Consider the following 17,286-nt stretch of genomic DNA (forward strand, 5'->3'; position numbering starts at 1 on the left):
GATGATCTTTTTGGCCTTCCTGTGACATCGGGTGGTGTAGGTGTCCTGGAGGGCAGGTAGTTTGCTCCCTGTGATGCGTTGTGCAGACCACACTACACTCTGGAGAGCCTTGCGGTTGTGGACGGAGCAGTTGCCATACCAGGTGGTGATACAGCCTGACAGGATGCTCTCGATTGTGCATCTGTAAAATTTTGTGAGTGTTTTTGGTGACAAGCCAAATTTATTCAGCCTCCTGAGGTTGAAGAGGCGCTGTTGTGGGTGGACCAATTCAGTTTGTCCGTGATGTGTACGCCGAGGAACTTAAAACTTAAAACTTTCTCCACTACTGTCCCGTCGATGTGGATAGGGGGCTGCTCCCTCTGCTGTTTCCCGAAGTCCACAATCATCTCCTTTGATTTGTTGACGTTGCGTGTGAGGTTATTTTCCTGACACCACACTCCGAGGGCCCTCACCTCCTCCCTGTAGGCCGTCTCGTCATTGTTGGTAATCAAGCCTACCACTGTAGTGTCATCTGCAAACTTGATGATTGAGTTGGAGGCCTGCATGACCACGCAGTCATGGGTGAACAGGGAGTACAAGGAGAGGGCTGAGAACGCACCATTGTGGGGCCCCAGTGTTGAGGATCAGCAGGGTGGAGATGTTGTTTCCTACCCTCACCAACTGGGGGCGTCACATCAGAAAGTCCAGGAACCAGTTGCACAGGGCGGGGTCGAGACGCAGTGTCTCGAGCTTAATGACGAGTTTTGAGGGGACTATGGTGTTAAATTTGTGGTGTTTGAACTATCGGTCTGTTTCTAAAACAGTGTGAAGATAATTGTCTTCCCCTGTTGCGTTCCTCATAACGATACTTTTTGCTGTGACTGACAATGTTGTTTTCCCTTCCTGAAAACAGAGGCAGCCCAACCCAGTGCTAAAAGATTGTAAGAGATGGATCTCAAATATATTGGACAAACTCAAAACTCAATGAGGCAGAGCACTACTCTATTGCTCTTAAGTAACCCTTGCGTAAGATATCTGCAGCTGCAGCAATAAACAAACTACTATCAGGAAGTTCATAAAAACTTTGATAACCATGCTACTCTCATGGTACAATATTACGCATAATTCAGAGTTCAAAGTTGACCACCGTACACCCCAACCGCGCACCAACCAATGCCGCTCCATTCATTTGAATGTGGTGACAGTTGGAGAAATTGCTTGAGTTGTGCTGCAAATTCTTAAAGTATGAAAGCCAATGGTCCAATATTCTAGAACACTGCTGTGTGGATGCGTACCAATTTTGGACTCTGATAAGCGCTTTAGCCTTTAGTCTGAGCTACTGCATTTACTGCCAACAGCCAACGAGGTTGTCTGAGTATGGACTTAGTGCTATAAACAACGCCAAAATAAGTTCACGGTGATCAGAGCGCTACTGTTGAGAGGATGTAAAAAATAACTAAACCAAGCAAACCTACTGTATTCTACACAGGTAGGACATATGTATAGCACTGAGGACGGTGGTGAGAGGAGCTATAGGCGGACGGGCTCGTTGTAATGGCTGGAATATAATAAATTGAACATGTGAGTCAAACGTGGTTTCCATATGTTTCATCTGTTCCATACCGTTTCATTAATTCCATTCCAGTATTTACAATGAGCCTGTCCTTCTATAGCTCCTCCCACCAGCCTCCTCTGATGTAACACTAACACAATAGGAGATTCTTAGAGGCTGTCCCCCTGGCTTTGGCAGGGCATTACAGGCTCCTACAAACCTGCTGCTTGGTCAGTCAAGTTTTTGTTTTGCCTTAAGAAACAACTAATATTTAACTTAGTGCCGGTGCTTCACACGTACTTCAAGTCTGGTCGAAGAGTTACTTTAGCACAATAAGCCTCTCTAACACCAGTCTATATAGGTTTAAAGTATGGTCAAAAGTCATGACAATAATGCTATTAGTCTCAGCAGGGCCACAGGTTGAATTAGCATACCTGAGCTGCTTACAGATCATCCAGTCTAACCTATTTGACTAGCATTCTCAGGCATGTGGCGTCTAGAGCTCAGGAGATGTTGACTTCGTCCAAAATGGCACCTTGCTCCCTTTAACAGTGCACTACTTTTGACATATCTCACTCAATTCATTGCCTCGTTAACTCTCTCGCTGGACTACTAACTCTTCCTGAATGTGCCCACCCGGCTCTCTTCAGGGGGCGCATCGTAAAGCAGAGATGTGAACTGACTGTCAGCATGTGACCTCTCTATGCACCCCCAGTGTCTCCACAGGCCCCCAGGGCACCAACTTCTAAGGAAGCGTGTAAGCTGGGAGAATAGGTATGGATCTGGGGGTTAGGAGCACGAAAGAAAGTAAACTGATATACCCAGCCTTTTTTGTGGTCTGGGAAACCTTGACTGCTGAGGCATTGGGGACCTTTGAGGAGGTTTCATAGCACACATAAAAACAACCTAGGATGTATGTGTAGCATTTACAGTGTCTGTCGAATGTCAATGGTGCTTTTTTTCTTGGGAAACGCTCAAATTTACGCACCTTACCTCACACCACATTATTTTCTTGACAGCCAAACAGAATAATATGCACATTGCATCTTATTATCCTTTTATAGCTATGTTCAATGTTTCTATTGCAGCAGCTGCAGACTGTCACTCATAGTTTTGGCAGATGTATGGTACCTGACAGAAAACAGGAACCATTCCACTCTTTCATTGCCTTCTTCCTTGTTTTTTATCACATCAACTAATAATCACTTGTTTAAAAAAAAGAAGAGATTGCGCAACTCATTGTAGTCAATAAAGCTTTGTTACAATGTATTCCCAGGATTTATCTAATGATTTAATTTAACCATGCAAGTTATTGAGAAACACTGGGTACTGTATGCTGTATATCACAGGCATACCAAAGGGTACCCATTTTCACAGATAGTATATGCAGAATGTATTTTCTGTGTGCAGAAACAGGTAGGCTAGTCTATATGTAAGAAGTTCAATTATACTAACTGGGTTAGGGAAAAGTTGTACTGGCTCAAAGAAAGATTAGGCTACAGTTAAGTCCACACTAAGTCCACGTTGTAGGCCAGTGGCGATTGGTGCCGTTTAAGATGAGGGAGGATAATTATTTATTTTATGAGCATGGCCTTATTTCTTTTACATCATATTGGGTGACAGTCATTCATATTCCATTCACCCAGTTCAATGTAACATCAATAGGTTTAGGCCACTACATGATACTCAAATTTTCCTATACCAATCACGAGGTTGCTTTCTATGAATTAAAGTTTACAACGTAGGTGTAAAGTCGAGAGAAATTTGAGTAATCAAGGTGACAGGGTGGATCGTCTTTAATATTGCAGACAGATTGTAGTTTCCATCAATGTAATTGTCTGCATCATTTCCAATCACCCATATATTTTTGGGGTAAATATATATATTTATATATATATGCATACATACATATACATATAAACATGCATACATATACACATGCACTACCATTCAAAAGTTTAGGGTCACTTAGAAATGTCCTTGTTTTTGAAAGAAAAGCAATTTTTTTGTCCATTAAAATAACATCAAATTGATCAGAAATACAGTGTAGACATTGTTAATGTTGTAAATGACTATTGTAGCGTGAAACGGCAGATTTTTTATGGATTATCTACATAGGCTTACAGAAATCCATTATCAGCAACCATCACTCCTGTGTTCCAATGGCACGTTGTGTTAGCTAATCCAAGTTTATAATTTTAATAAGCTAGTTGATCATTAGAAAACCCTTTTGCAATTATGTTAGCACAGCTGAAAACTGTTTTCCTGATTAAAGAAGCAATAAAACTGGTCTTCTTTAGACTAGTTGAGTATCTGGAGTATCAGCATTTGTGGGTTTGATTACAGGCTCAAAACAAAGAACTTTCTTCTGAAACTCATCAGTCTATTCTTGTTCTGAGAAATGAAGGCTATTCCAAGCGAGAAATTGCCAAGGAACTGAAGATCTCGTACAATGCTGTGTACAACTCCCTTCACAGAACAGAGCAAACTGGATCTAACCAGAATAAAAAGAGGAGTGAGAGGCCCCAGGTGCACAACTGAGCAAGAGGACAAGTACATTAGAGTGTCTAGTTTGAGAAACAGACGTCTCACAAGTCCTCAACTGGCAGCTTCATTAAATAGTACCCGCAAAACACCAGTCTCAACTGGACCCTCTATTTCTGAAACTATCCGCCACCATTGTCGCAACCCCTATTACCAGCCTGTTCAACCTCTCTTTCATATTGTCTGAGATCCCCAAGGATTGGAAAGCTGCCGCAGTCATCCCCCTCTTCAAAGGGGGAGACACCCTGGACCCAAACTGTTACAGACCCGTATCCATCCTGCCCTGCCTATCTAAGGTCTTCGAAAGCCAAGTCAACAAACAGGTCACTGACCATCTCGAATCCCACCGTACCTTCTCCGCTGTGCAATCTGGTTTCCGAGCCGGTCACGGGTGCACCTCAGCCACGCTCAAGGTACTAAACGATATCATAACCGCCATCGATAAAAGACAGTACTGTGCAGCCGTCTTCATCGACCTTGCCAAGGCTTTCGACTCTGTCAATCACCATATTCTTATCGGCAGACTCAGTAGCCTCGGTTTTTCTGATGACTGCCTTGCCTGGTTCACCAACTACTTTGCAGACAGAGTTCAGTGTGTCAAATCGGAGGGCATACTGTCCGGTCCTCTGGCAGTCTCTATGGGGGTGCCACAGGGTTCAATTCTCGGGCCAACTCTTTTCTCTGTATATATCAATGATGTTGCTCTTTCTGCGGGCGATTCCCTGATCCACCTCTACGCAGACGACACCATTCTGTATACTTCCGGCCCGTCCTTGGACACTGTGCTATCTAACCTCCAAACGAGCTTCAATGCCATACAACACTCCTTCCGTGGCCTCCAACTGCTCTTAAATGCTAGTAAAACCAAATGCATGCTTTTCAACCGTTCGCTGCCTTCACCCACACGCCCGACTAGCATCACCACCCTGGATGGTTCCGACCTAGAATATGTGGACATCTATAAGTACCTAGGTGTCTGGCTAGACTGTAAACTCTCCTTCCAGACTCATATCAAACATCTCCAATCTAAAATCAAATCTAGAGTCGGCTTTCTATTCCGCAACAAAGCCTCCTTCACTCACGCCGCCAAACTTACCCTAGTAAAACTGACTATCCTACCGATCCTCGACTTAGGCGATGTCATCTACAAAATAGCTTCCAACACTCTACTCAGCAAACTGGATGCAGTTTATCACAGTGCCATCCGTTTTGTTACTAAAGCATCTTATACCACCCACCACTGCGACCTGTATGCTCTAGTCGGCTGGCCCTCGCTACATATTCGTCGCCAGACCCACTGGCTCCAGGTCATCTACAAGTCCATGCTAGGTAAAGCTCCGCCTTATCTCAGTTCACTGGTCACGATGGCAACACCCACCCGTAGCACGTCCTCCAGCAGGTGTATCTCACTGATCATCCCTAAAGCCAACACCTCATTTGGCCGCCTTTCGTTCCAGTTCTCTGCTGCCTGTGACTGGAACTAATTGCAAAAACCGCTGAAGTTGGAGACTTCTATCTCCCTCACCAACTTCAAACATCTGCTAACTGAGCAGCTAACCGATCGCTGCAGCTGTACATAGTCTATCGGTAAATAGCCCACCCAATTTTACCTACCTCTTCCCCATACTGTTTATATTTATTTACTTTTCTGCTCTTTTGCACACCAACATCTCTACCTGTACATGACCATCTGATCATATATCACTCCAGTGTTAATCTGCAAAATTGTAATTATTCGCCTACTTCCTCATGCCTTTTGCACACAATGTATATAGACTCTTTTTTTCTTTTTTTTCTACTGTGTTATTGACTTGTTAATTGTTTACTCCATGTGTAACTCTGTGTCGTTGTCTGTTCACACTGCTATGCTTTATCTTGGCCAGGTCGCAGTTGCAAATGAAAACTTGTTCTTAACTAGCCTACCTGGTTAAATAAAGGTGAAATAAAAAATAAATAAATAAAAAACAGTGAAGAGGCGACTCTGGAATGCTTGGCCTTCTCGACAGAGTTCCTCTGTCCAGTGTTTGTGTTCTTTTGCCCATCTTAATACTTTATTTTTATTGGCCAGTCTGAGATATGGCTTTTTCTTTGCAACTCAGCCTAGAAGACAAGCATCCCGGAGTCGCCTCTTCACTGTTGACGTTGAGACAGGTGTTTTGCGGGTACTATTTAATGAAGCTGCCAGTTGAGGACTTGTGATACGTCTGTTTATCAAACTAGACACTCCAATGTACTTGTCCTCTTGCTCAGTTGTGCACCTGGGGCCTCCCACTCCTCTTTCTATTCTGGTTAGATCCAGTTTGCGCTGTTCAGTGAAGGGAGTAGTACACAGCATTGTACGAGATCTTCAGTTTCTATTTAATGGACTATTTAATGAAGCTGCCAGTTGAGGACTTCCTTCTCGCATCTAAGTGCTCTCTTCCTCTCATCTTTTCCCTGTGCTTGTGGACTTCAGTACAAAACACATCAGCTGTCTGTGACCAGGCGAAAAAAGGTTCCAAACCAAACCTTCATATCATAACCGTTAACCGCTACACACAGCCTACATTGGTGTCACCATAATAATGTCAAAGTCAACATAGCTACTAGAACTAACGGGTTAGTAAACCAACTACAATCATCCAGTACAGTGTACAGTTAGAGCAAGTAGTTTAGCAGTTACATGGGTGGGCCCTGGTGGCAATAAATTAATAAAAACAAAAGCTTACCTTGACATGGAAGAGTTCCAGTGTTGGATAGCCATAGCCAGCTAGCTAACATAGCATCCCTTTCTGTTTGAGCCGGGTGTTTGAGTAGGCTAAACTAGCTAGCTGCATTCACTAGCTAAGTAAGTGAAAATGAAAAAAAAATACAACAAAATATAGCCAGTACTCTATCTCTCTCTTGGTTCTCCTTCATTTTTTTAGAAATTAATTTGCGCGAAACTGTTCAACTATTGTCTTTCTCTGTCTTTCAGTCAACTATTCACCATATTGTATGCACTGCACTGCAGTGCTAGCTAGCTGTAGTTTAGGCTTTCAGTACTAAATTAATGATCTGATCCTTTGATTGGGTGGACAACATGTCAGTTCATGCTGCAAGAGCTCTAAAGGTAGGAGGACGACCTCTGTAAGTTGTCATAATAACTGTGTAAGTCTATGGAAGGGGGTAAGAACCATGAGCCTCCTAGGTTTTGAAGTCAATGTACCCAGAGGAGGACGGAAACTAGCTGTCCTCCGGCTACACCATGGTGCTACCTTACAGAGTGCTGTTGAGGCTACTGTAGATCTTCATTGCAAAACAGTGTCTTTTAATCAATTATTTGGTGACGTGAATATATTTAGTACAGTTTTATCTAAATATTATAACTTTTTTAGTGTTTCACAATAAAAAAAGAAAGGAAATTAACTGAGGAGGATGGGCCTCCCCTTCCTTCTCTGAGGAGCCTCCACTGGTGTATGCTATGGGGCTCCCGAGTTGCGCAGTGGTCTATGGCACTGCATTCTCAGTGCAAGAGGTGCCACTACAGTCCATGGTTCAAATCCATGGTTCTATCACATCAGGCCGTGATTGGGACGAATTTGTTCATAACTGACTTGTCGAGTTAAATAAAGGTTCAATTAAAAAAAAAAAGAAAAAAAAAGTGAGAAACACCTGATTTCAGTTATGCTTATATCTGAAAGTCTGAATAAAAGGAAAATAGGATAGGATAAGATAAGATAGGATAAGATAATATAAGATGGGATAATATAAGATAGGATAAGATAGGATGGGATAAGATAAGATAGGATAAGATAAGATAGGATAAGATAGGATGGGATAAGATAAGATAGGATAAGATAAGATAGGATAAGATAATATAAGATGGGATAATATAAGATAGGATAAGATAGGATGGGATAAGATAAGATAGGATAAGATAAGATAGGATAAGATAGGATAAGATAATATAAGATGGGATAATATAAGATAGGATAAGATAGGATGGGATAAGATAAGATAGGATAAGATAAGATAGGATAAGATAGGATGGGATAAGATAAGATAGGATAAGATAAGATAGGATAAGATAATATAATATGGGATAATATAAGATAGGATAAGATAGGATGGGATAAGATAAGATAGGATAAGATAGGATAAGATAGGATGGGATAAGATAAGATAGGATAAGATAAGATAGGATAAGATAATATAAGATGGGATCATATAAGATAGGATAAGATAGGATGGGATAAGATATGATGGGATAGGATCAACTTTAATGTCCCCAAGGGGAAGTGTCTTAGACACACAGTACTGCTGTATACAAAATATACACATGCACATTGCACACTCAGTATAATACATAAATTGCACATGACACATGTTATACATAGACCTAGTCTACATACACAAATAAACGAACTTAACATGCTATTCAAAATTACATCTTAAGATGCTGTGTACTAATGAAGCTTTAAGATTTTCCCCATAATTTGTTTCCAAAACCTATTCCCCTTTCATTTTTCAGTATCCAAATCCCCGTATACCAATAGGCATACACATCAAAATACATGTACTAACAGCATCCTATGTTTATCACTGTTTATGATTTAATTAACAACCATGTCAAAGCACTTTTCATGACGAAAAGAAAACGATTAAGCGCGAAAATATTTTGTATTATTGGACATAATTGGGACGTACTGTCATTAGTCAACATGGGCAAATACAACAGCCACAAAATGTCCATCGTGTCTTAATAATTATGATACAGTATGTCAGAAAACATAGGATGACATCCACACACAATTCCCGTTGGTTGGCATATTCTGTTTGACCGTATTGGAAAATGGTGATGAAGGTGCGTAACTTGACAAGCGTTTCCAAAGAAGCTGAGCGGTAAAGGATAGTGCTCCGGCATCATGTCAATGATATTGAATGCAATGTACCCTACGGTCAGACATCAATCATTGTGTTTGGCATTAAAAGAGGGGTAATGTAAGTCGTGAATGACTTTCCTCGTGTATGCATACTTTTCAAAAAATCTGCGGACCGAAATAAGCAAATTCACACCATTCGTTTTCTTCTGATTTGCCACTGGAATACGCACACCGCGCCAGGCGTAATAGGCGTTTATCCAAGAAAGACATGCAAATAAAAGACAGCCTATAACAAGAAAGTGAGTAAGAAAATATGCAATGCGTTGATAACTTACTTTTGGCTTCTTCATATGGAATGAGAGGAGTAAATCCAATGTAAGCGAAACCCTATTTTATCTTACTTCTGCGGGGAGGAAAGGGGTTTTCATCATCCCGTGTGCACATATCCAATGCCCTAGTCAGTAGCCTAGTATCCAAGCAGGGAAAATAATCTTAAACCTTATAAAACTGCTGCAATGAGCTCTGTTGATGATAGGTATGGTATCCAAATATACACATCATAGGGAGCGCATTAACGGGTACTGCGAGATCATAGTGAGTTCGTGTTTTTTTTTTTACAGGGAAACCCATTTTTATAGTTGCTTCAAGTACCGCCCACAAGAACCGTTCCGGTCAGTCTGCTGAGCTCCAACGTCCATCATACAGTCCTCATCGACAGCTCCGATGAAAATATTGAGATAAACTCCGCTTTACGTTGTGAATGAAACCAATATTACTATATGTAACATATACCTACAGTAGCCTTATTATGATAACTTCCATTTGTCTGAAAATACCTGTCCACGCCTCATGTTAGACTGCCCCGTTGGCACATCGCTATGTCATTTATCGTTGGAACTTGACAGACCGACATTCGAGATGCTGGCACCCATGCTGGGTTTTGACTTTGAACGTCAGGCATGGAAGCATATCGATTTATTGTAGAGGAGTTAAAGTTGTAAAGTCAAACTGGTCCAAATGTACAATAAAAGTCTATAGGAAATGTAGTGGTTGAGCAAGTCATGGTCATATAGCCGGTGAAAAGGCGGTTCTGACCGATCACAATTTATAGGTATGACCATATCAAAAGTTGTATAATATATATGTTTTTCTCATATTACCCACCTTGGCAAAGTCATCTTAGGGCTCACATGAACAAACAAAAAAATCATTCAGTTTAGAAAATGTTCATTTGAAAAACAATACACATTTCTTAAAAAACTTCAGTAGGCTATATGTGGCACCTAGCACAGTTCACTTATTGGCACCATAAGATTTATATAATCATAACTGTTTTATTGCAACAATATCCTTTAGAAAGCTTTGTCAATATTGTAGCGACTTTACTACACCTTGTGACCTCTGAGATGTTCAGATCACTTGGAGCAATGGCTAAACTGTTGGACTGGTAGTCACAGCAACCCAGGTCTGAGTGCTGGTCGGGCTTTTCCACCCAAATTTGCTGCACTAGTGTCAGAAGTGGGATTGCCGCCATAGATTTAGAACAGATTATTGGTTTCCACTAAGCAGCACCTCGCGTTTGCTCCGACTAGTTCCATGCAACCAAATGTCAGCAATTTGGCTGCCGATTTAAATACTCCGAACTGATGTTAATTGTTGCTAGGGGTCTTTCATTGGATGAGAATGTAGACCAGCTGCATAGAACACATGTTTATAGAGGTGCCAAAGAACTGCAGAATGTAAGGTAATTGCATGGAGCAGTGTTTGTTAATCCTGAATTACAATTAAGAAATAAAGGGGTGCACATTTTTGTTTTCGCCTGAGCGCTGCACACCTGATTCACATCACATGTAATGATGAGTTAAAGAGGTAGTCCTTAGTTGAAACCACAACAAATAGGCACCGCGCCTTTGTTCTGGTGCTGACCGAGACATGGATCATCCCAAAGAACACTGACACTCCAGCTGCTCTCTCTTCATCTGACTATGTGTTCTCTCATAGTCTGGGAGCATCTGGTCGTCGCATTGGCGGCACAGGGATACTAATTTCTCCTAACTGGAGATTTTCTCTTTTCTCCCTCAATCACTTGTCCATCTCCTCATTTGAATTCCATACTGTCACTGTCACTTGTTCACCCAAGCTTAACATTGTTGTCTTCCACGTCTTTCTTTCTTTCTTTCCACTCCTTTCCTCTTTTGACCACACCCTTTCCCAGTCACCAAACACTTACAAGACAGGCAATATGCTTGACATCTTTACTAGAGACTGTTCACCTACTAATCTCACTGCAACCTTCCTTCAGGTCTCTGTTCACTACTTTGTTTCCCTTTCTGTCTCCTCCAACTCTAGCCACTCAACCCCTACCCAGATGGTCATGTGCCGTCACAATCTTCGCTCTCTCTCTCTCCCATTACTTTCCCCTCTTCTATCCTATCATCTCTTCCTTCTGCTAAATCCTTCTTCCTCCTGTCTCCAAATTCTGCCTATTTGACCCTACTTTTCTCCCTTTCCACATCCTATGATTCTCACTGTCCCCTTTCCTACCGGCCGGCTCGGCCTGCCCCGACTGCTTTGTGGAGGAATGACTCATTGCGAGCTTACAGAAATGGGCTGCGGGTAGCTGTGAGAAAATGGAGGAAAACTTCAGGAGGACCTATCATCCTTTCACTCCCTCATCTCTACCTTTTTCTGCCTCTGTACGCACTGCTAAAGCCACTTTCTATCACTTTCATTTTCAATATTCTGCCTCTAACCCTTCTGTCACCTTCTCCTCCCTCCTTAATCTTCCATCCCCTCCCGCCTCCCTCTCTGTGGATGACTTTGTCAACCACTTTGAAAATAAGGTTGACGTCATCCTCTCCTCATTCACTCAGCCTATTGAGTACAATGGTCCCACTCCCACAGAACTACCCTACGTCTTGGCCTCTTTCTCGCTTATCTCTCTAGATTAAATCCTGCCACTAGGGATGTCCAGCCGCTCGACAACCTGCCCGCTTGACCCTATCCCCTCCTCCCTTCTCCAGACCATCTCTAGAGACCTTCTCCCATTCCTCACTTCCCTCATCAACTCATCCCTGACCACTGGTAGTGTTCTCTCTTACTTCAAAATGGCCAGAGTCGCTCCCCTCCTCAAGAAACTAACACCTGACCCCTCTGATGTCAAAAACAACAGTCCGGTATCCCTTCTTTCTTTTCTTTCCAAAACAATTGAGTGTGCTTTCTCTGACCAACTCTCTCGCTATCTCTTTCAGAACTATCGTCTTGACCCTAACCAGTCAGGCTTCAAGACGGGTCACTCAACCGAGACTGCTCTTCTCTATGTCACGGAGGCTCTTTGCACTGCCAATGCTGACTCTCTCTATCTGCTGCCTTCGACACCGTGAACAATCAGATCCTCCTTTCCATCCTCTCAGGGCTGGGTGTCTCAGGCTCTGCATACTCTTGGTTTGCATCCTATCTGGCAGGCCACTCCTACCAGGATACGTGGAGAGGATCTGTGTCTGCACCACATTCTCTCACTACTGGTGTCCCCCAGGGCTCCGTTCTAGGCCCTCTCCTCTTCTCTCTATACACCAAGTCACTCGGCTCTGTCATATCCTCACATGGTCTCTCCTACCATTGCTATGTGGGTGACACTCAACTACTTTTATCCTACCCCTCTTCTGACACCCAGGTGGCGACACGCATATCTGCGTTCCTGGAAGATATCTCAGCTTGGATGTCGGCCACCACAACACGATCAACCTCGACAAGACGGAGCTGCTCTTCCTACCGGGAAAGGCCTGCCCGCTCCAAGACCTTTCCATCTAGATTGATAACGCCCAGAGTGCAAAGATCCCTGGCGTGACCCTGGACAACACCCTGTTGTTCTCTGCAAACATCAAAGCACTGACTTGTCCCTGCAGGTTCATGCTCAACAACATCCACAAAGTACGCCCTACCTCACAAAGAAAGTGGCACAGCTCCTAATCCAGGCACTTGTCATTGCCCGTCTGGACTACTGCAACTTGCTGTTGGCTGGGCTCCCTGCTTGTGCCATCAAACCCCTGCAGCCCGCCTGGTGTTCAATCTTTCCAAGTTCACCTATTTCACCCCACTCCTCTGCACACTCCACTGGCTTCCAGTCAAAGTTCGCATCCACTACAAGACCATGGTACTTGCCTACGGAGCAGAAGTAGGAACTGCCCATCTGTACCTTCAGGCTACGCTAAAACTCTACAACCAAACAAGAGTACTCCGTTCGGCCACCTCTGGTCTCTTGGCCTATGGCAGCTCCCGCTCAGCCCAGCCAAAGCTCTTCTCTGTCCTGGCACCCCAATAGTGGAACCAGCTTCCCCCTGAAGATAGGACAGCAGATTCCCTTACCATCTCTCGAAAACATCTGAAACCCTACCTCTTCAAAGAGTATCTTAAACAATCCCACAGTCTGTAGAGAATCTACAGATGGACTATCCAAATAAACTCACACTTGACTTTCCCCCCACTACTGGCCCTGACTTGGCTGATAGCTACTTTACTGAGGAAAAATATACTTACAATGGCTGAAATATGTGACTGTCACACCTAGCGATCTTAAGACATAACTGTAAGTCGCTCTGGATAAGAGCGTATGCTAAATGACTAACATGTAAATGTTTTGGTAAAACACTGAGGGATGGGCCTGGAGAAATGTAACCATTCTCAAATTCATAGACAACTATAGATGCAAGGACTGACCATGCAAAATATAATAATTTTAAGCATGTTTTGAGGCTCTACAAGTTTGTTTATATTTAGAATAATTACAAGCACTGGAGTAAAACAAGCAAATATTTGGGGTTTTGATGGTGTTTGACAGTTGAACTAAACTCATGAGACATTTCTAAGTTATATTCTTCAAGAATAAATTAGTATATATAATTCTTATATATATTATACTTATATAATAAGTATATGTTTTACTTATATAATAAGTAAAACAATGATTGTAGCAACTGCATATTGCATATTTTCTAATGAAATCCACCCCATCAAGTGGAGGATATTGAGTATTGCAGAGTGTGTGACTCAGTTATATAGGAGACACAGAAAATAAATCGATACATCTGAGCGCTGTATAGACTCCCTTCCTCATAGAGGGACAATTCTTGAAAACATTATTTTGCAGGTTTTGGAAAACATTATGTTGCAGGTTCTGTAAAACATTATGTTGCAGGTTTTGGAAAACATTATGTTGCAGGTTCTGGAAAACGTTATGTTACAGGTTCTGTAAAACATTATGTTGCAGGTTCTGTAAAACATTATGTTGCAGGTTCTGTAAAACATTATGTTGCAGGTTCTGTAAAACATTATGTTGCAGGTTCTGTAAAACATTATGTTGCAGGTTCTGGAAAACATTATGTTGCAGGTTCTGTAAAACATTATGTTGCAGGTTCTGTAAAACATTATGTTGCAGGTTCTGGAAAACATTATGTTGCAGGTTCTGTAAAACATTATGTTGCAGGTTCTGGAAAACGTTATGTTACAGGTTCTGGAAAACATTATGTTGCAGGTTCTGGAAAACATTATGTTGCAGGTTCTGTAAAACATTATGTTGCAGGTTCTGGAAAACATTATGTTGCAGGTTCTGGAAAACATTATGTTGCAGGTTCTGGAAAACATTATGTTGCAGGTTCCGTAAAACATTATGTTGCAGGTTCTGTAAAACATTATGTTGCAGGTTCTGTAAGTCTTCAGGTCTCAGGCACTGTTAGTCATCACACAAGCAGGATTCACCAAACCACCCATTTGACATTATCGTTGGTAGATTGTCTTTCTCCATAATGGCAAAGTAGTGAGCCTTGGGCACTGAGGGACATGTAACTCTATTTATCGCATTGATTGATGGAGGGAATTAAAAATACATTTAGTACAACATTTATCATCAAATAAAGTATAATTGTTGTTGTCTGCTTAACGTCACATGATGTTTTTATCTTTGGATTTACAGTAATTAATAGTAATTAATATATTGTTTATAAGGAAGAGTGTGTCACGCCTCAACTGCTGATGCTTATGGCAAAAGTAAATGAGTCACTACTATAGTAAGATGTCTTTGTCAATTGTATCACTAAAACCCCAGGTTAAGACATCCATGGTATTCATGTGACATGCTTGTTGTGGCCTTGTGCATTGCACAATGTGTTACCGCACAGCATATTGATTTTATTTTATTAATAAAAGTTGATGCCAAGTGTTTGACGTTGCACCGGTGTGGTGCCAGTGTTGACATTGCTGTGTAGCCTGTGTTTGCAAGGGGCTCTAAGAACCCTGATTGCATAGAGAACAACTGTTGCTGGTCATGAAGTGAAAGTAGGCTACAAAGCTTATTACAAACCACAGTGGTTTCAGCACAAGACTTTTCTAAATAAAAACGGTCTGCAATGCATGAATCCCTCTCCTTGGCATTGTAATAGACAGAAACACATACTTGGTCTACCCATAATCAGGGTTGGAGCTTGTTTTGATTATGCAATAATAGTGGTTGGGAAATCACTCTAACATAATAGTTTCATGGAGGTTTCAAACACATCAAAGACATTAGAAAAGATTTCTCACGCTCAAAGCCAACTGGGGGAATTAAAACATTTGACACTAGATAATACACACTTTGACACTGTGTATTAATATGTAAACTATAGTAGTACTTTGCTAACATTCAGTAAAAAAGTACATAGGCTACTGTTGGCTACTGTCTCTGCCTGGCTGGCTCCCTTAACTCTACTGAGGTTCTCTGCCTTCTGACCCCATTACGGGGGCTTAGTCACTGGCTTACTAGTGCTCTTCCATAACTTCCCTAGGAGGGGTGCGTCACTTGAGTAGTTTGAGTCACTGACATGGTCTTCCTGTCCGGTTTTACTTCCCCTCAGGCTTGTGCAGTGGAGGAGATCTTTGTGGACTATACTCAGCCTTGTCTCAGGGTAGTAAGTTGGTGGTCTGTTGATATCCTTCTAGTGGTGAGGGCTGTGCTTTGGCAAAGTGGGTGGGGTTTTATCCTGCCTGGTCCTGCCTGGTTGGCCCTGTCCGGGGATATCGGACCATGACTCCGGACTACCTGGCCTGATGACTCCTGGCTGTCCCCAGTCCACCTGGTTATAGTGCTGCTCCAGTTGCAACTGTTCTGCCTGCGGCTATGGAATCCTGACCTGTAAACCCGGACATGCTTACTTGTCCCAGACCTGCTGTTTCGACTCTTTCTCTCTCTACAGCACCTGCTGTCTCGACCGCTGAATGGTTGACTATGAAAAGCCCAACTGACATTTAATCCTGAGGTACTGACCTGTGGCCCACTCTAAAACTGGTTCCTCTCTAGGTTTCTTCCTGGATTCCTGCTTTTCTAGGGAGTTTTTCCTAGCCACCGTGCTTCTACATCAGCATTGCTTGCTGATTGGGGTTTTAGGCACGGTTTCTGTATAGCACTTTGTGACATCTGCTGATGTTAAAGGGTCTTTATGAATACATTTGATTGATTGATCAATTGTTTACGGATTACATAACATGCCTAACATTTTTTTTCCTTATTATAAGTTATAATACATTATAATGCATTATGAATAGCTCAAGGCATTTTAAATGTGCTTATAATGTATTATGATGAGGATATTGATACTAGTAGGGCATTAGAAAAATGGTACATGCTCATGATGTCTTCCACATTATAACAACATAATTATGCATTATACCTGTTGAAACAATTAAACCATGCCAACCCAGTGTGAATGCACTGAGTCTTGTGAACTCTCTCACAATCACAAACAGTCAAAACAAGATAAACATAGTTATACAACTCTACACGGGCAGACTTAAGACAACCGACTCTTTGAGGATAACCTAAGAGGATAACCTGTAGCAGTCTGGTCTGTTTTTTAGGGGGTGGCTAAAGACATCGTACGTTGGCTTCTGTAGACCCAGCTGTTGTTTGAGAAAACAAATGTCAGGGCCTATAATCCCCATTACATAACATTATATAACCAAAGGTGTTACCACAGGACAATTCTTCGAAACTGTTTAGATTCTAACCCACCTTAGTTGGTGCCAACAGGAAGCAATCTCATCTTGTTGCAGGCAGCTTAAAGGTTAACAGAGGAGACCCAGGGGATTAGACATATAGGAATACACTGAACTCACTGCCTTGAATTTGGGTCAATTTTAATATAACAATAGCATTAAGCAGCGTCAGCCTCACCATTTCCAGTAAGTATTAGCCTTGCTAGCAGACTGACTGCAGACGATAATTGGCACAACAGATTTACTCATAAGTAGGTTAATCAAAGCCCTGGACTGAAATGGAAACCTGACTTGCTCTCTCTCTGAGGCTCCTTTCAATGAACTTTGGCCAACTGGGTGGTG

The 17,286-nt window shown here is 42.1% G+C and overlaps 1 protein-coding gene across 1 annotated transcript in view; it reads right to left on the bottom strand.

Annotated features, from left to right (window-relative positions):
- The window catches only part of kitlga (kit ligand a), a 40,472-nt gene extending 30,931 nt beyond the window's left edge, over positions 1-9,541 (bottom strand). Inside the window, exon 1 of the mRNA XM_029667428.1 lies at positions 9,255-9,541. Coding sequence (XP_029523288.1) covers positions 9,255-9,269 — 15 coding nt within the window. The 5' untranslated portion in view covers positions 9,270-9,541. The remainder of the gene's footprint in view (positions 1-9,254) is intronic.
- Between the last annotated feature and the right edge of the window lie 7,745 nt (positions 9,542-17,286).

The sequence above is a fragment of the Oncorhynchus nerka genome, linkage group LG9a (genome assembly GCF_034236695.1).
Source record: "Oncorhynchus nerka isolate Pitt River linkage group LG9a, Oner_Uvic_2.0, whole genome shotgun sequence".
In the NCBI taxonomy this organism is placed as follows: Eukaryota; Metazoa; Chordata; class Actinopteri; order Salmoniformes; family Salmonidae; genus Oncorhynchus; species Oncorhynchus nerka.